The sequence below is a fragment of the Barbus barbus genome, assembly GCF_936440315.1.
Source record: "Barbus barbus genome assembly, chromosome: 36".
Lineage (NCBI taxonomy): Eukaryota > Metazoa > Chordata > Actinopteri > Cypriniformes > Cyprinidae > Barbus > Barbus barbus.
Window position 1 is genome coordinate 17,131,064 of NC_136714.1, and position 20,431 is coordinate 17,151,494.

At 39.3% G+C, this 20,431-nt stretch overlaps 1 protein-coding gene across 1 annotated transcript in view; it reads right to left on the reverse strand.

The window, feature by feature from the left end:
- Window positions 1-20,431, reverse strand: part of LOC306855852 (poly [ADP-ribose] polymerase tankyrase-1) — a 125,625-nt gene that overhangs the window by 60,685 nt on the left and 44,509 nt on the right. The window contains exons 4-5 of the mRNA XM_079394772.1: window positions 9,502-9,538; window positions 7,754-7,829 (exon numbers count right to left, since the gene is read on the reverse strand). Coding sequence (XP_079250898.1) covers window positions 7,754-7,829; window positions 9,502-9,538 — 113 coding nt within the window. The remainder of the gene's footprint in view (window positions 1-7,753; window positions 7,830-9,501; window positions 9,539-20,431) is intronic.

Sequence of the window (20,431 nt, forward strand, 5' to 3'; positions counted from 1 at the left end):
AGATATGGGCCCTTGGGTCGATAAAGCCAATCTCAGGTACATGCTCAGTGAGCCTTTACTCCACTCACCTGTTTTAAGATGAATAGAGACCTTGTTAAACAAGTTCAGGGATGAATTTCAATCTAGGCTGTTTTAAACAAAATAAAAACTAAGGATGCTTAGCGCAATGTGAAATGGCCAACGTTTTGATCAAAAGGACAACATTTATGTTGTGTTATAAATGTTGCAAAATAAACGGCAGCAAGCTGCACAGAGACGTTTTTAAATGTGCAGCGCTGCACTGCATTAAATGTGTTGGACATCAATTGCATTCTATACAAGGAAACTGGAAACAAGTAATATCTCAAATCAGATTTGTTCATATAAAAAATAGACACACTGATGTAAATGCAATCTAATACAACCATGTAACTGCTGTTAGTCATTGTATTTTTTTAAGCATTACACTGATGCAAAATACATTTAAAAAAGTCAAATCCTAAGTTAAGTTGCATTCAAATCTGCAGACACATACTGTTTAAAGTATTAAAAATATATGTGAAATTAGAGGATTGGTACCTGACATACAAACTTAAATATGTCCTGTAATTTCTTTCAAATGATTTAATAAAACGACTTAGCTTGTAATCACAAGTGACAGTGATTTGTTAATCCCGATCAGCACTGAGAAAAAAAAAAAAAAACAAATACTGGCAAATCATCACAGCAACCTTCAGAGTGCTTATATATACTGTCTTGGCAATCTAAAATTATTACTGCCATATTCAGCTGAATTAAGGGAATAATTATGCAATAAAGCACCAATCTTTGTTAAACACTTTTCAGTAATGTCACAGACAGTGCATATGAGATGAGAGTGCATGTCTGCAGACAGACTCTTCTCAAAATGTTTACCAAAGCAGAGAGGGGGAAGAAAAAAAAAAACCTTTTGGGTAGCACGCCTGGGAAATCAGTCAATATTCGATAAATATGCATGAGGACTACATACAGAACTGGCTGAGAGTAATTCCTCTAAATCAAGCCCTTGATCTTACTGAGATTAGTACTCATCTGCAACCATTTCACTGCTCCTATCTTGTCCTCAGTGACAAAAATTGATGAAAAGTCATTGTACACATCTTACATGCGCTGCTGACAAAATTCATACAAGTCTTGTTTAAAATAGATATATCCGATCTGAAAACACTCACTTAAGTCCACATGCATCATGCAACAACAACAAAAAAAAAATTTAAAGCTCACATTAAAAACAGTGAGTCAAGTGTAGGCTAGTACTTTTGCTGCAAGTAAACTGTAGTATTAATTCATAAAAACCTGAGGGTTTTCTTTAATCTTTAAACCCAATGCAAGCAATATTTCTCTGAACCTAAAACTGATAAGTGAAATGTTGAGCCCTGAATTTCATACACAAGAACGAAAGCACAAAATAGTGTAATTAAATGGCAGTTCCACATAAATTACTTGAGTGATGCACTTGATTAAATATGAACCAATTAAAATAATTCAGAGTGATGGTTCTTAGCTTCAGCTTTAAATCCAACCCTGCACTTTCACTTGTAATATGATGATGATGACATACATTAAAGTTATTTTCAACTGCAAATAAGCTAATGCAAGAGGACGGGAACAATGCCGCACTTCTCACAATGAAGCCTGGTAGACACCATATTCAATTAAATATGCAAATGAAGGCAATGTCTCAATAGCTGACTTGAATCAATTCTATTTTGCTTGGAACGATAAGCAGCGTTAGTGTGAAAATGAAACAAAAACTAAATAAAATGCTCTCATTAGCAGAAAAATTATATAAACTAATAGAACTGGGGGGGGGGGGGGGGGGGGGGAACTGAATTCAAACTAAAATGCATTTTCATGAGTGCAAAACTGATCACAGAACAAAGACATTTTTAGGTATTAGTTTTTAATACATGCTATACCATAAACCCTTTACTTAGAACTAGTGCTGTCAAATGATTAATTGCGATAAATCGTATCCAAATTAAAAGTTTGTGTGTACATAGTGTGTGTGTGTGTACTGTGTATATTTATTATGTATATAAATACACATGCTGCATACAGTATATATTGTGAAAATATTTACATGTATTTATATAATTAATATTTTATTTAAATATATTTAATATAAAATAACATACATATACACACATACATACAGTGCCCTCCAAAAGTATTGGAACAGCAAAGACAAAATTGCTCTGTTGGCTGTGGTGTCAAGACATTTACAAATATGATTAAAAGATGAATATGAGACAAAACTACAGAATGTCACATTTTATTATTGGGTGATTCAACACAGATGTTTTACCAGCTAAGAAGTTCAGCACTTTTAGAGTTTCATCCCTCGGTCTGATGTGAGCATAAGTATTGGAACAGTTGCCTCACAGGTCTTTCTAAGTGATCAGCTGTGTCCTGTTGCATTAATTCTTCAGATATTAAAAGCAGGGAATGTGTCGCATCAGTTATATCCATTACTTCTGCATTCTGAATCTTGCATTCGATGATGACACACACAAACCAGGATGAAGACGAGGGAGCTGACTTTGAGAGAAAAGCAAGCAATTTGGATGCTAAAATAAAAGAGGAAGTCAGTTAGAGCTAACAAAGGGCATGGAGAAATCAGTTTTGGAAGTTTGGATACCACCAGCAACACCAGCAATGAACAACGACCTGATCGGCTGAAAAAACAACAACAGTAGTTGATGACAGACAAATCATAAAAGCTGTGAAAATGAATCCTAAAAGACGTGTCTGTAAAATTACCAACAACTTCCAGAAAGCTGGGGTAATGCTCTGACAATTTACTGTCCTCAGGAGACTTTGACACAGAATTACAGATGCTACACAGCAAGATGCAAACCTCTGACCAGCACCAAAAATAGAAAGGCAAGATTAGAGTTTGCAAAAAAGCACAAAGGTGAGCCAGAAGAGTTTTGGAACTGTGTTTATGGACCGATGAGACAAAGATGAACCTTTAACTAGGTGATGGGAAAGCAAAAATGTGGAGAAAAAAAAGGGAACCGTATTGATCCCAAGCATACAGCCTCATCTGTAAAGCATGGTGGAGGTGGTGTCGTGGCATGGGCATGCATGGCTGCCTCTGGAACAGGCCCTCTCAACTTTACTGATGACTTAACGATGAGTATGATGACAGTAGCAGAATGAATTTGGAAGGGTACAAAACCATCTTGCCTACCAATATTCAAGAAAATGCCACCAGATTTATTGGGAAGTGCTTCATATTGCATCAGGACAATGACCCAAAACACCCTGCCAGGTCAGTCAAGGAATTTATAAGGGCAAAGAAATGGAAAGTCTTAGATTGCCCAAGTCAATCTCCAGATTTAAATCCGATTGAACATTAATTTCACCAGCTGAAGAGGAGAGTAAAGGCAGAAACTCCCCAAAACAAGCAACAATTGGGAATGGCTGCATTAAAGGCTGGGAAAAGCATTTCAAAGGATGAGAGTCTGGTGATGTCTATGGGTCACAGACTCTCTGCTGTGATTGTGCGCAAGGGATCTGCAACTAAATAATAGCTTTTAATCTTTTATATCTGCCTTATGTTCAACTGTCCCAATACTTATGCTCACATTAATGAGTGGGATGAACTCTAAAATTGCTGTTCTTTTCATTTGGTAAAACATATGTGAAAAAGTGTTGGCCCCCTTCCTGACTTTTTATTTTTTTGCATGTTTGTCACACTTTAATGTTTCAGATCATCAAACAAATTCAAATATTAATCAAAGATAACAAGTAAAGACAACATGCAGTTTTTGAATGAAGTTTTTTATTAAGAAGGGAAAACAAAATCCAAACCCACATGGCCCTGTGTGAAAAAGTGCTTACCCCCTAAACCTAATAACTGGTTGGGCCACCCTTAGCAGCAACAACTGCAATCAAGCGTTTGCGATAAATTGCAATGAGTCGGTTACAGCGCTGTGGAGGAATTTTGGCCCACTCATCTTGGCAGAATTGTTGTAATTCAGCCACATTGGAGGGTTTCGAGCATGAACTGCCTTTTTAAGGTCATGCCACAGCATCTCAATAGGATTCAGGTCAGGACTTTGACTAGGCCACTCCAAAGTCTTCATTTTGTTTTTCTTCAGCCATTCAGAGGTGGATTTGCTGGTGTGTTTTGGATCATTGTCCTGCTGCAGAACCCAAGTTACATTTACATTACATTTAGTCATTTGGCAGACGCTTTTATCCAAAGCGACTTACAATTGGGGAATACAAAAAGCGATTCATCTTGAAGAGGCAGTCAGACAGAGGAAGTGCTCGTAACACCAAGTCTCAGTCATTGTTCAAATAAGTACAAACTAGTAGGTGGAGAGAAAGATAGAGGGAAAGTTTTTTTTTTTTTTTTTTTTTTTTTTTTTAAGTTTAGGATGAAGTCAAGTACTGCCGAAAGAGATGAGTTTTCAGTTGTTGCTTGAAGGTTGCCAGAGATCCGGCGTTCCGGATAGGGGTGGGAAGATTATTCCACCAGCCAGGAATGGTGAACGAGAATGTTCTGGAGAGTGATTTTGAGCCTCTCTGTGATGGTACCACAAGGCGTCGCTCACTAGCAGATCTCAAACTTCTGGAGGGGATGTAGGTTCGTAATAGTGAGTGGAAGTAGGAGGGTGCAGAGCCTGTGGTAGATCTGCAAGTTAGCTTCAGCTTGAGGTCACGAACAGATGGCCGGACATTGTCCTTCAGGATTTTTTGGTAGACAGCTGAATTCATGGTTCCATTTATCACAGCAAGTCTTCCAGGTCCTGAAGCAGCAAAACAGCCCCAGACCATCACACTACCACCACCATATTTTACTGTTGGTATGATGTTCTTTTTCTGAAATGCTGTGTTACTTTTATGCCAGATGTAATGGGACACACACCTTCCAAGAAGTTGAACTTTTGTCTCATCAGTCCACAGAGTATTTTCCCAAAAGTCTTGGGGATCAACAAGATGTTTTCTGGCAAAACTGAGATGAGCCTTTATGTTCTTTTTGCTCAGCAGCGGTTTTTGTCTTGGAACTCTGCCATGCAGGCCATTTTTGCCCAGTCTCTTTCATATGGTGGGGTCATGAACACTGACCTTAACTGAGGCAAGTGAGGTCTGCAGTTCTTTAGATGATGTTGTGGGGTCTTTTGTGACCTTGGATGAGTCGTCGCTGCGCTCTTGGGGTAATTTTGGTCGGCCGGCCACTCCTGGGAAGGTTCACCACTGTTCTATGGTTTCGTCATTTGTGGATAATGGCTCTCACTGTGGTTCGCTGGAGTCCCAAAGCTTTAGAAATGGCTTTATAACCTTTTCCAGACTGATAGATCTCAATTACTTTCTTTCTTATTTGTTCCTGAATTTCTTTGGATCTCAACATGATGTGTAGCTTTTGAGGATCTTTTGGTCTACTTCACTTTGTCAGGCAGGTTCTATTTAAATGATTTCTTGATTGGGAACAGGTGTGGCAGAAATCAGGCCTGGGTGTGGCTAGAGAAACTGAACTCAGGTGTGATAAACCACAATTATGTTTTAACAGAAACACTTTTTTCACACAGGGCCATGTGGGTTTGGATTTTGTTTTCCCTTCATAAAAAAACCCCTTCATTTAAAAACTGCATGTTGTGTTCACTTGTGTTATCTTTTATTAATATTTAAATTTGTTTGATGATCTGAAACATTTAAGTGTGACAAACATGCAATAAAATAAAAAATCAGGAAGGGGGCCAACACTTTTTCACTGTATGTGTTGAAACGGCTAATAATAAAATGTGACATTCTGTAGTTTTGTCTCATATTCATCTTTTAATCATATTTGCAAATGTCTTGAATCCACAGCCAACAGAGCAATTTTGTCTTTACTGTTCCAATACTTATGGAGGCCACTGTATATATATAAAAATATAATAGTTTGACAGCACTACTTAAAACATAAAAATGCCATTAGACTAGATAAACTAAGCCGAAAATAAACTGAAACTAGAAAACATTGGGAAAGAAAACAAACTAACAATGAGTGAAAACTAACATACTAAAATAAATGAAAAATAAAAACAGAAATACAACTATAATCAAGAATCGAAAACTATACAGGTGCATCTCAAAAAATTTTAATATCGTGAAAAAGTTCATTTTTTTCTTGTAACTTGTTTCAAAAAGTGAAGCTTTCATATATTTTAGATTCATTACATGTAAAACATTTCAAAAGTTTTTTAGTTTTAATTTTGATAAGAGCTTACAGCTGATGAAAGTCAAAAATCAGTATCTCAAAATATTAGAATATTTACCTTTGAGTTTCAATTAATGACCATCCCTACAGTATAAATACCATGTATCTCTTGTTCTTTGAAACCACATTAATGGGGAAGACTGCTGACTTGGCAATGATCCAGAAGACAAACATTGACGCCCTCCACAAAGAGGGTAAGTCACAGAGGGTCATTACTGAAAGGTGTGGCTGTTTACAGAGTGCTGTATCAAAGCATATTAAATGCAAAGTTGACTGGAAGGAAGAATTTGGGTAAGAAAAGGTGCACAAGCAACAGGGATGACCGCAAGCTTTAGAATATTGTCAAGCAAAGCTGATTCAAACACTTGGGAGAGCTTCACAAGGAGTGGACTGAAGCTGGAGTCAGTGCGAGTCACCACGCTCAGACGTCATCAGGAAAAGGGCTACCAAGCCACTTCTGAACCAGAGATGATGTCAGAAGCGTCTTACCTGGGCTGTGGAGAAAAAGAACTGGACTGTTGCTCAGTGCTCCAAAGTCCTCTTTTCAGATGAAAGTCAATTTTGCATTTCATTTGGAAATCAAGGTCCCAGAGTCTGGAGGAAGAGTGGAGAGGCACAGAATCCATGTTGCTTGCTGCCATGTCATCTGCTGGTGTTGGTCCACTGTGTTTTCTGAAGTCCACAGTCAACGCAGCCATCTACCAGGAAATTTTAGAGCACTTCATGCTTCCTTCTGCTGACAAGCTTTATGGAGATGCTGATTTCATTTTCCAGCAGGACTTGGCACCTGCCCACACTGCCAAAGGTACCAAAAGCTGGTTCAATGACCATGGTATTACTGTGCTTGATTGGCCGGAAAACTCGTCTGACCTGAACCCCATAGAGAATCTATGGGGTATTGTCAAGAGGAAGATGAGAGACACCAGACCCAACACTGCAGATGACCCGAAGGCCGCTACCAACCTGGGCTTCCATTACACCTGAGCAGTGCCACAGGCTGATTGCCTCCATGCCACGCCGCATTGATGCAGTAATTCATGCAAAAGGATGCCCAACCAAGTATTGAGTGCATAGAAATGAACATACTTTTCATTAGCCTGACATTTCTGTTTAAAATATCTTTTTTTATTGATCTTATGTAATATTCAAATTTTCTGATACACAGAATTTTGGGTTTTCATTATCTGTAAGCCATAATCATAAAAATTTCAAGAAATAAAGGCTTGAAAATTTCCCTCTATGTGTAATGAATCTATTTAATATATGGGTTTTACTTTCTGAAATGAGTGACAAAAAATATTGACCTTTTTCATGATATTCTAATTTTTTTAGATGTACCTGTAATAACCCTGGACAGAAGTTGACTGAGACTAGGGTCATTAACTCTGAGGAGAGATTTTTATTAAATATGGTATCTACCTTGATTCCATTTTGGAACTATGTCAGAAGGAGAATATTAACAGCTCTATGGAGTTTTCACCAGCAGTGGTCAAACGTTTATGGCACAGTGAATGTTCTTACCTTACGACCGTCACTGGCATGGCAGTTGACGTTTAACGGCGTGAGCAGGGCCATGAGCTTCTCTTCATTTCCGCTCCTGAAGCAAAGCAAAGCAAAGCAGCAGTTTTTTAAAGAACAGAGGGGAACAGTAAAAACGAACAAGCTAACACAGTGAATTTCACAGAAAAGATGAGGAGTGAAGGGTAAAAGGAGAAATGGGGGAATAAAAGTCATAACCAAAAGAGGAGGAGCACATAAGATGAGCAGCATCTATCAGTGGTTTACTTCACGGAACATAAAGTAGTAACCGACAGTGTACCTTCAATATAAATTGATCATGCCTAGGAGCGGCACTAGCGGATACCCTTTATAAAGTTTTTGCAGTAATTGGAGTGAGCCATAGCTTAGAGCTCCAGCCTTGTGGCCTGCAGAGGTTTGACTCATCAGCACCTGCCAGCAACTCCTTTACGTCTCGCCAGCAGCCAAGCGTGACCAAGAATGACAGTGTTAGAGATACCAGACCTACAGCCAAAACCTTATGACATCTGGGGCCAAATATGGGCCTGATGCCATTAATCAAAAAGATGAACAATGGCAAAGAGACATATTAGCTGCAGAACAATGTAGTGGAACATGTCGACATCAGTCAGGTTCTTGCCAGCGTGCAAAAACAGATTTGCATCGACTCTAGAGGTGCTTTCCTCGGGTCAAGCCTCGCAAAAACCGTAAGGTTTGTGTAGTTGCTCTGGTCTCCTCTTGCCAGTAACTACAGATAACTGGCTTCAGTGAACAACACAAGATCCTTCATTTAAATGCACACTCTGCCGTCGACATGGGAAAATAGGACTGGCTGGGAGATTACAACTGGGAAGAGAGGCTGAGAAAAGGGAGGGTGTCATCAATCTTCTTGATGCGTTTGCAGATGCATCCTGGTCTTCGGGAGATTACCACTTAAAGGAGCGCAGGCCATAAGTCAAATCCAACTTTCTTGCAAATTGTTTGTCTGTCTATCGGCTTCGTCCATCTTCCATTCTGCAAGTCTCTACAAACAATTCTCAATTCATAGGATTACATAGGGAGGGGGGGACCGAGATCAACTTAATTCCATAACAATGAAGCCCCCTGTGATCGTACGTGTTCCTAATGATTGGTGGAGAGAATTACAAGGCCTTTGTAGTTCCTTTCTCTCTTGATCATTAAAACAACAAGAGTCCTGATTTGTATCCATGCTGCGGGCTGTGCCTGAAGGCAGGGGTATAAAAAGGGGGGGGCAAAGCCAATGGAGATGTAGACCAGAGTATGAAAAGGAACATCTTTTCTCTGTGACGAAGGCAGTGACTGCTGGGATCACAGGAGTGTCAGATGTTTCCAGAGGCAGTTTTATTTCACTATGGCCCAGGTGTTTGGTGAAGCGGAGTTTCCTTGGACAACAGGAAGCTCCCTATCTCCTTCGCATCCTCTTCCTGTGGTTTCACCTGCAGCACTCGGAAACCAATTAAAACCGAATTCACCACATGGAATAAAGCATTCTGCTGCTAAATGGAAAACTTCTAAATAAATGGAAACTCTCAAGCTTCCTCCAGGCCATCACATGTACATATAAAAACGCATCTACTGAGTCAGAAATCCCTGGCCTTGATGGCACCTTCTCTGACACATGCCTTAATTCACATCCATGTGCACAGACAAAAGAAAACAGTGACTATGGAAACAGTACAAGAGAAAGGAATCATGGGAGAGTGGGAAATGAGACAAGGAAAGGTACTCACCTCGCAGCTTCCAGGAGTTCGTCCTTCTTGTATTCGCCTAAGTGATTACAAAAAATCATGGTGTCAGAGGCAGACAGGATGAAGGACGTATAGCAGCAGCAAGAAGCCAGAGTAACTAAGGAGCAGCGGACCGCCGGCAGCCCGACACAGACACACTCAAACACACGCACGCACAGGCATCAGTGCACCAGCGCTGCCTTGCTTTTCTCTCGTTCTCTGCCCGTCTCTCTCTCTTCTGGTGGTGGCGTCGCCGAGCACCAACCCCTCTCGCCTGATGAAACCGTGATGCTGAGCAGATTGTGGACACGGCATCGGCAGTGTCTTGGATACAGCGGACGAACTGACGCATATCCCTGTTCACTCCACAAATTAAATGGCTCTCTTTCTCAGGCAGACAGACAGCACACACACGTATATACAAACACACAAACACACCCCTCCCCTTGTATACAGACAGTGAGCCTGATACTTCCCCTCCACTGTCTATTTTATGTTTGTACAGGAGGAGCCGTTGCCGTGATAACACGAGATAAGGGAAAGGGGGGGAAATATGTAATAAACAAATGCCGCCTGCCCCACTCTCTCTCCCACCCCCCTTACCCACAATACCCAGCCTCTCAGCCAATCAGAGAGACTCAACTAATTCAGCTGTGATTCCTCCCCACCCCCACATGTGCTCTCTCTCGCTCTACCGAGGCTTGTGGAGACAAGAGAAGTGAGGAATAAGGGGGGAGGATGCAAAAACAGGGCCAATGAGGGAGGAAGCGGAAAAGGCAGCAGAAAGGCATGTGAAAATTATGTGGAGAGGTGGATATCATAACATATGGGCTGCATGTAGGGGGTGTTTAAACAACAAAATGGCTAAAACAAAATGCTGCAAGCAGGGCTTGTTTGCCGTTTTGTGGCAGGCGCAAAACAAAAAGCTATGAATTACGAGTGGGGAAGGATGGTAATAAAGCAGAAAACAGCATGTCTGGAAGACTAATTTCATCCCCGTATGCTCGTCAGGCCATTGGTTGTGTGTTTTCACTGAGAGGGCGGCCAACCTCTGAGCCTGACCACCCCCCTGCTGAGAGATCCAAATAGAGTGCGGTGCACAAAACATAAAAACACACATAGGGTCTACAATTACGTTTTTGCCAATAGTAAGCCATAAAATTGTATTTTGCACAGTTTTTATAAACAACATGTATTTTTTCCACATGACAATGGGATTATTTAGTGTTTCCATGTTATTGCCAAACTGATTTGTTGGCATTTCAACTACGGATCCTGTTCACACTTATTTTTAAATTCATGCATCATATACGGTCTCTTTGTAGACAAACAAACAATGATAATACATTTTAATTATATTCCTCATATATTTGTTTGTTTGGGGGTTTTTTGGCATTTTTGCCTTTATTATGACAGGACCGATCAGAACTGATCAGAAGTGAAGTGGGAGAGAGATAGGGGACGGGATGGTCCTCGAGTCGGGATTCAAACTCGGGATGCCCGTAGCACAACAACGCTGTATGTCTTCGAGCTGCCCACAAGGCTATCGATGCCGAACATATATCTGTTTTTGTCGCTAATGTAGAATATAACACACAGGTATCACAACATGATTGAATTTTGAAAAAAAATAGTTAAGAAAAAAAAAATCTATGCCTTTTGTTTAAACCACAGGTGACACTTACAATAAGGTTAAATTCCTTTACATTAGTTAACGCCAAATATTATGAATTAGCAATAAACACCACTTATACTGCATTTTTAATTATGTTAAATGTTAATTTCCACATATACTAATACATTTTAATTTATATGAATATATAATGAAGGAACAGGCATTAACAATAACCAACATTTATTTCAAAAGTTACCATTAACTTGACTTGGTTGATAAATGTTGTTTATTGTTAGTACACAATACCTAATACATCAACTAACAAAACATAAGTTGCGCAAACCACTTAAATCAGAAAGGAGCACATTAACATTTTAATATCTTGACTTAGACCGTGCAATATTGCATTTCCGAATAAAATTATTGATCACTAGTGAGTAACTGTTTGATTTAATCAAGAAAGTTACATTTTTAATGCATTTGGTGCTTGGAATGTTTTGATTCTCGACTGCATGCACATATATAATGGGTTTTTTCACCCCAGATAAACAGTTCTAAAGACCTTTTGGTGTCTGACTGTTGATTGGCACAAACCAGGAGAGATAGACTAAACGACCCGAGTTATGGAGCGTGTTTAATGGATATCATAAATTTCACGCCATGAGAGATGGAAACTGCGACGCTTGTCGACGGCAAAATGAACCTGGAGTGAAATCTTGTCACATCCTGGTCTGGTATTCTGAGAGTTTTTCTTGCTTAGTCAGTATTAAACCACCGAATGTCCCCAGGACAAATCACCTCCAGAACGCTAAGTGGCATTATTGACAGGAAGGAGAGCTTTAAGGAAAAAAAGAGAGACAGAGAGAAAGAAGAAAACACCACAGATGGTGAGGCAGAAAATATCACGACTTCAGAGACTATTAACGAACTGCCTGCCAAGTTTAGCAATCTTTCATAACAGCATCAGAGAGACTATTAGTCAAGTCGTACTACTGCAGTCAGATGTCAGATGCTCTCTCTGCATGAAAAGGATGCATGTTTACCCAAACTCTAAAAAGCTACATTTCACAATATAAAAATGATCTAGATTTATACATTAACTTAAGTAGGGCTGCCACTAACGACTATTTTTATTTCGATTAATCTATCGACTAATTAATCGATTAATCTAAACCAAGATATGGTTTTATTGAACAAAACTGTTAAAATACACAAATATATAGAGCTGCTGTAGATTCCGCATTACAACAAAGGCCTGCAGGGGGCGCCAATGGTCAGGCGATTATTTTTACACATTACTGCCCGATCTAATCCTTGTTTAATATTCAACAAGCACCATTTAATTCAAATGGCCACTTAATCTTTAATATTTGCCCATTTCTTTAGGACAGAAATGCTATAGCCACTGTAATTAAATGAATATGTGGACATCAAAACGTGTAAACTCAGAGTGAGGGTTTGAGCTTTTATTTTGAAACCACGATGTATTCTCCTGTGTTTGTGTAGATTTATAAATGATTTACCTTACAAATCTGATGAAATGGCGCACGTTGCGTTCCCAGATGAATGTTATAGTAAACTCACAACAACATGCAGAGATGGAGTTTGAGACGCTCGTCACATGTAAATGATAAGTTTCTGTGGAGCTACTGTGAACGGAGCTGCTGTGAGACGCAGGTACTTAACCTACACCCATGTAAATAATTAGAGTATATACTGTGTTAGAACTGCATCGCATATGTAAGGAATAATTGACGACGGGCCGTTGAATTATTAGAAAAATAATGCACACCCGAGGTGGTGATGCGGCCACGACGCGAAGCGGAGTGGCCGTTAGCTACACCTCGGGTGTGCATTATTTTTCTAATAATTCAACGGTCCGGAGTCAATTATTCCGCTTATACTACGGTTGCCACACCTCAAGACATCGATCAGATGATATATTTCAAGGGATTCGTCCGGTTTTTCTACTTAAATCGCTATTGTGAGTAGGATTATTTCTTCCGCATCTCATCCAACGACTCTTTTGCTAGTTCCAAAACGTCATTTTAAAGCTGGCAATGGAGGCTTGAGCCGTTGATAGCAGACTAATGCAGTTAATAATGAAGTTATTAGAAAGAGAGCGAGAGAGACAGAGACACAGAAAGAGAAACAGAGAGAGAGAGAGAGCTTGTATGAATTAGGCTACCTCTGTGTGTCCCTCAACAGTGTTCTGAAGCACCGTATCTAAACTGTAAGTCTGCTTTAAGATGCAGCGCTGTTATTACCCTCGCTAGTGAGAAATGTCTGTCATGTTGTTGTTTTTGTTAGTCCTGTGTGCTGTATAGGTAACGTTAGCACTACTGTATGCTAATTTCCGTTATTACAGTTAACTATGCGAAGTGATATGGAACTGTAATGCGGTCAAGAGAGCTGCCTGGAACTACGTTCGCCGTGCGTTTCCCTGAAAATAATTGCACACCTCAGAACGTTCGTCAGCCAATCAGATTCAAGCATTCAACGGCCCCGTAGTATAAAATTATTTAAATCATAACGTTATGAATTCACATTTATGCTTAATTATGATTTTTAAATGGGTTTCATTTATCATGCAGCCTTGGAAAATAGTCTAATAATGGGTGTTTCTCAAACGGAAGGCTGCATTTCTCGGCTGCCACGTCATCAAACGTAGCTGAAGGTCATCTCAGTCGGAAGGATCCTTGGAAGACCTTCATTTCGCGTCCTTCATTCATCTGAATTTGAAGGATGCATGGGATGTATCCTCCACGACCCACAATCCTTTGTACCCATTCCATTTCATGAAAATAAACTGATGAAAAACGAGTCAGTACTGAGCTTGTCTGAATTTATTATGAAATATAAGACAAAAATAATGTTTTCGGACATGAAAGGATAGATGTTATCGTTTGTTTTAGTGTAAATTACTTACTAAACGCTAAACTGACAATAATTTAAGCCACAGGGAGATTGTAGATGGCTGTGATTCATTGTATTGCATTAATAGAAAGATAAATAACAAAGATTTGTAATAAAGTACTTTAATTAGTGTTTTTGTGTCGTGACTCTGAGGGCGGGAACATATGGGACGTAGCTTACTAGAGCGTCTCATTCTAGCGTTTATGCCGAAGAGAAGTCTAGCCTATAAGACTCTGAAGGACTGAACTAGGAAGGATACAGCCTTCCGTTTGAGAAACACCCAATGAGTTTTATGGATTCTCGTCCATGAAATGCGCCACTTCCAGTATTTGGCCGGTTAGTCGACGCAAGCAAAATTAAGTCGATGAATTTAAAAATTCGACTAGTCGACTAAAATCGACGAATCGCGACAGCCCTAAACTGAAGTACATGTGAGTAGTGCAAAACTCACCAGCAGTAAAGTGTCCTCAATTGTTCCTAGGTAGTGTTCAGAGTTGTTGCTAGGAATTTACTGGGTTTTAAGTCTATGACCTTTCTAAAAATATTCTCACATCTACATGAGGCCCTTTTCTAATGATAGCATACTGTTTTCAAGACTGCTCCCCACTTCTTCGTGGAAAGGGACATAATTTAAAATACAGAGCAAGAAATAGTGTATATAAATCTTGCTGTGGTATCAAACACTCACTTTTATAAACTTTTACCTGACTCCGATTCTAAGACAAATATGAGGGATTTCAGTATTAAAGGAGTTGCAGAGCTGAGAGAGGCAGCAATAATCCAGCAGTCTCATAACAACAGAGGAAGCTGCACTTTGAACACTCATTTTGAGAATGAGGTACTATTTTTGTCTGGGATCCCAGAGACCCCAATGATATACAAATATATAATAATAGGAGTAATTTTTAAATTAACCTCACATGGTCCTATCAGGATCCTTTAATGTAATCTAATCAAAACCCAGTAGGCAAATATTATTGAAATGCTATGCCTTTGTTCTACCGCACAGTATACATGCTTTTTTTGGGGGGGAGTGGGGGGTTATACTTTTATTCAGCAAAGATATATAAAATTGATCAAAAGAGTCAGTGACGACTTTTTACACTGTTACAAAAAAAACTTTTTCAAATATGTGCTGTTCTTTTGAACTGTCTATTGAAAGAATCCTTATCAAACATTAAAAAGGACAAATGTTTTCAACATTGATAATAAGGTGAAATGTTTCTTGAGCACAAAATCGGCATATTAGAATGATTTCTAATAAACCATGTGACGCTGAAGGCTGGAGTAATGGCTGCTAAAAATTTTATAAATTACATTTTAATATATGTGTGACCCTGGACCACAAAACCAGTCATAATTAGCACGGGTATATTTGTAACGTTGTATGGGTCATAATTATTTATTTTATGCCAAAAGTCATTTTATATTAAGTAATATTAAGTAAAGATCATGTTCCATGAAGATATTTAGTAAATTTCCTACCGTAAATATTATCAAAACTTAATTCTTGAATAGTAATAAGCATTGTTAAGAACTTGGACAAATTTAAAGGCGATTTTAAAGTTGCACCCTCAGATTCCAGATTTTCAAATAGTTGCATCTCAGCAAAATATCATCCTATCAACCATAACAAACCATACATCAATAGAAAGCGTATTTATTCAGTTTTCAGTCATCTCAATTAAAAAAATTATAAATAAATGTACCCTTGTTTTGAGGTCCAGGGTCACATATTACGATAAAAAAATCTAATAAGAGTTAAATTAAATTGCAATAATATTTCACAATATTACTGTTCTTCTGCATTTACAAACAAATAAATGCCTTGGTGAGGATAAAGGACTTAAAATAACTAAACCAACTAAATAAAAAATAAAAAAATTAAAATAAAAAAACTCACCGACCCCAAACCTTCAAATGGTATTGTGTAAATAACATAGCATTTTATAAAGAGAAGGACTGAAATGTCTTATGAAGTTTAACATTTTATCATCAGTCCTCATGATTACTTAAAGTAATAAAATACCAAACTAATACTTAATATAAATTTAGTTTTCAACTGCAAATTGCAAATTAAAAATCAAATACAAACTGAAATAATAAAATAAAACTAAAAAGAAAATGTTTGACTAATACAATGAAAAACAGCATATGGTTCATGTCAAATTCATTTATCTGTTTTTATCTGTTGTTGTATCTCTACTAGTCTATCGCTTCAGGATGTGCACAAATGATCATTTCCTCCCTCTTCAAACACTGCCACTGAAGCAAGGCCTAATCGACTCTCTGACTGAACCTGTGCGTACATCGGTTGTTTGAATCTCAGCTTATTTTTTGTGTGGGTGGGTGGGTGCGAGAGCAACAACTCAAAGTAAACATGCGCAGCCTGAGGACAAATGACCTGCCTTTGATTTCCGGGCCGACACGCTGATAAAGTGCACTTGGCAAAGTGATAGTGCACTTCAGTCTCTTGCTGTGAAGGAAGTTGCACGTGGTGCACGACTGCGAGTAAGGAAAGGTTAGGGGGAACTGGCATGTGTGGTCAGGGAGACTGGACCCCTGCCTAGCTGACTCAAAGAAAAGAGGACTTAACAGGACAGGTAGGTGGTGTTGCATCGTAAAAGTGCTCTCCACATAAGCCTACGGCTCCTTGACAAACACACTTTTGCTGAGATATGATGGGAAATGAAGGATAATTCCTGTTTGCTGCGCCACACAATTTTCTTTCTGGAGCCAAAATAAACACTGGGAGATTAGCTTAATTTCCTCTTCCTACACCGTGTTCGTCAGCACACGTGTTTCGTAACACTAAGGAATCTTAAAACCTCCTTATTTATTTTTTCAGAAGAAAATCAGTGTTAAATGATTATCTGAATGTTTGTCACTTTTAGCAGTTAAATGGGGGGAAAAAAATACATTTAGTCATTTTGCTGACTCTTTTATCCAAAGCGAATTACAAATGAGGACAATAAAAACAATCAAACCAACAAAAACGCAGTAAAAGTAGCATTTTTATATATGGCTCAATGACGTGACGCCTAAATTTTCTATCCGATTGCATTTTGTTCAGTTAAAAATTGGTTTAAATGCATAAAATGATGCCATATATAAGTAGCACCTCTCCCACATATGTACCAACTTTAATTTTTCAAAAAACATTAGTTATTTGTCATTTTTCTGTTATTCAAAGTGTCAAAACATCATGTGGTGCGACCGTCCGGCCATAACTTTTGTTTGGGAAGCATCTTTGAAATTACCCTAAATTCATTCAGATTAATTTTCTGCACTATTTGGCATGTTTTCCAAAGTATTTTGTAATCTGTATAAAATTGCAAAGCATTTGTATTTATATTTCCATCATAATATTCAAACAAACTTTGTCCAATAATCTCCATTTTATGAAATATCATGTGGTGTGACCATCAAGAAACTACCATTTTGGTACTTTTATGTTGAAATCCATTCAAAGATAAGACTTTGCATCACATAATTTGCCAAGGACCCATAGAAGCATCAAGCTGGTTTGTAACTCTCTTTCAAATTTGGAAAAAAATTACCTTTTTAATGGCTGGTATGTAGCTACCACATTTGGATATCATGTGGTATGACCTCAAAAAAACTATTAATATTAAGTTATTTCTACAAGCATTTATTTTTATCATAAATTTCATAGTAACCTTTCATAGGAAGCTAGCTTGTTTTGTTTAGGTCGCTAATTGGCGCAAATCAGACGATCCGTCGGACCTGAGTAGGTATCAGTCTTTGCTTTCATCTTTCTCTACTGAAGTCCACACTGCCAAATCCTCACATTTCCACAACAAATTCACCAGCGCTCCAGACATGCGTAATCTCTTCAGAACATTTAATTCTCTCCTCTGTCCCCCTCCTCCACCTCCCACCACTTTGATAACCGCTGATGACTTTGCCTCTTTTTTCACAGACAAAACTAGAACAATCAGCAACCAGTTCTCAACTCCGCAGGACCTCCGATCAACCACATCCACCGCTCCAGCTCCCATCTTCTCCTTCAGTCCTCTCACCGAGGCAGAAGTATCCAAACTTCTCCTCTCCAGCCATCCTACAACATGTCCTCTCGACCCGATCCCCTCACATCTTCTCCAAACAATCTCTCCCACACTCTTACCGGCACTCACACACATTATCAACACATCTCTCCTCACAGGCATCTTCCCCACAGCATTCAAGCAGGCTCGGGTAACCCCACTGATCAAAAAACCTACATTAAATGCTTCTCTTTTAGATAACTACAGACCTGTCTCTCTCCTTCCATTCATAGGGAAAACACTCGAACGAGCTGTCTTCAACCAGCTCTCGCGGTTTCTTTCACAGTACAACAAGCTGGATGCTAAACAGTCAGGTTTCAGGAGTGGCCATTCAACAGAGACTGCGCTACTCTCAGTCACTGAAGCCCTACAAACTGCAAAGGCTGATTCCAAATCGTCAGTCCTCATTCTGCTGGATCTCTCTGCTGCTTTTGACACTGTCAATCATCAGATTCTCCTGTCTACACTCTCTTCACTGGGCATCACTGGAATTCCACTTCGCTGGTTTGAATCCTATCTCACCGGTAGATCCTTCAGGGTGGCCTGGGGAGGGGAGGTATCCAAACCACATCAACTGATCACTGGAGTTCCTCAGGGATCGGTTCTTGGACCCCTCCTCTTCTCCACGTACACTACATCGCTGGGTCCCATCATACATGCACATGGCTTCTCCTATCACTGCTATGCCGATGACACGCAGCTCTATCTCTCTTTTCAACCAGATGACCCAACGGTAGCTGCACGGATCTCAGGCTGCCTGGCGGACATCTCGGCATGGATGAAAGAACATCACCTACAGCTCAACCTGGCAAAGACGGAACCTCTGGTCTTCCATGCCACTCCGACTCTACGGCATGACTTCACGATTCAGTTCGGCTCATCAATGATTACCCCATAAACTTCGGTCAGAAATCTTGGTGTAATCTTTGATGACCAGCTGACCTTCAAAGAGCACATTGCAAAGACTGCTCGTTCCTGCAGGTTTGCACTACACAACATCAGAAAGATCAGGCCCTTTCTGACAGAGCATGCTGCGCAACTTCTTGTCCAGGCCCTGGTTGTTTCTAGACTGGACTACTGCAATGCTCTTCTGGCTGGTCTGCCATCAAACGCAATTAAACCTCTACAAATGATTCAGAATGCAGCGGCACGACTGATCTTCAACGAGCCCAAAAGAGCGCATGTTACACCACTCTTCATCTCCTTGCACTGGCTACCAGTGGCAGCTCGCATCCAGTTCAAGTCACTGATGCTTGCGTACAGATCTACCACAGGCTCTGCACCCTCCTACTTCCACTCACTATTACGAACCTACATCCCCTCCAGAAGTTTGAGATCTGCTAGTGAGCGACGCCTTGTGGTACCATCACAGAGAGGCTCAAAATCACTCTCCAGAACATTCTCGTTCACCATTCCTGGCTGGTGGAATAATCTTCCCACCCCTATCCGGAACGCCGGATCTCTGGCAACCTTCAAGCAACAACTGAAAACTCATCTCTTTCGGCAGTACTTGACTTCATCCTAAACTAAAAAAAAAAAAAAAAAAAAAAAAAAAAAAAAACTTTCCTTCTATCTTTCTCTCCACCTACTAGTTTGTACTTATTTGAACAATGACTGAGACTTGGTGTTACGAGCACTTCCTCTGTCTGACTGCCTCTTCAAGATGAATCGCTTTTTGTATTCCCCAATTGTAAGTCGCTTTGGATAAAAGCGTCTGCCAAATGACTAAATGTAAATGTAAATGTAAATGTAATTCTGTGCTTGTAAATTTTGACTGAATTATAGACATGAATTTGAAAATATCATGTGGTGCGACCACTGCAGACTGTTTTTCATTATAGATATATGTCCCAGATTCACAGTTTTTGTGTTCAATTAATGGTTTATATACACAAAATACTTTATTGTAATATAATCTGGAATATATTTTTATGCAGTTTAGGTAATTTCGAGCGGTTTGTGTGTAATCTTTGTACAATATGAGGAAAAAATGAAAAAAATAGGAATTTAGAGCATCTAATTTCAGTTTGGTAATTATGCATTTATTAATAATTTATTATATATTTATTAATAACTATTTTAATCTACTTTACCAGATTCCACTGCCAAGCAAAGTAAAATAAATGCTCACCATAGGCAGCATGTTAATTCTGACCCTGCAGTCTAGCACAAACTCCAGATGTAATTTTCTGCTGTAAGAAAGATATTTATGATTTAATCTCAGAACCTGAGCCAGCAACTCTAAATTGGCCCTTAGCAAAGACCCGCCCTTAGTTAATGTTGCTATGTCAGACAAACCATCCAACAAACCATGGCACTTTTATGTCACACATCA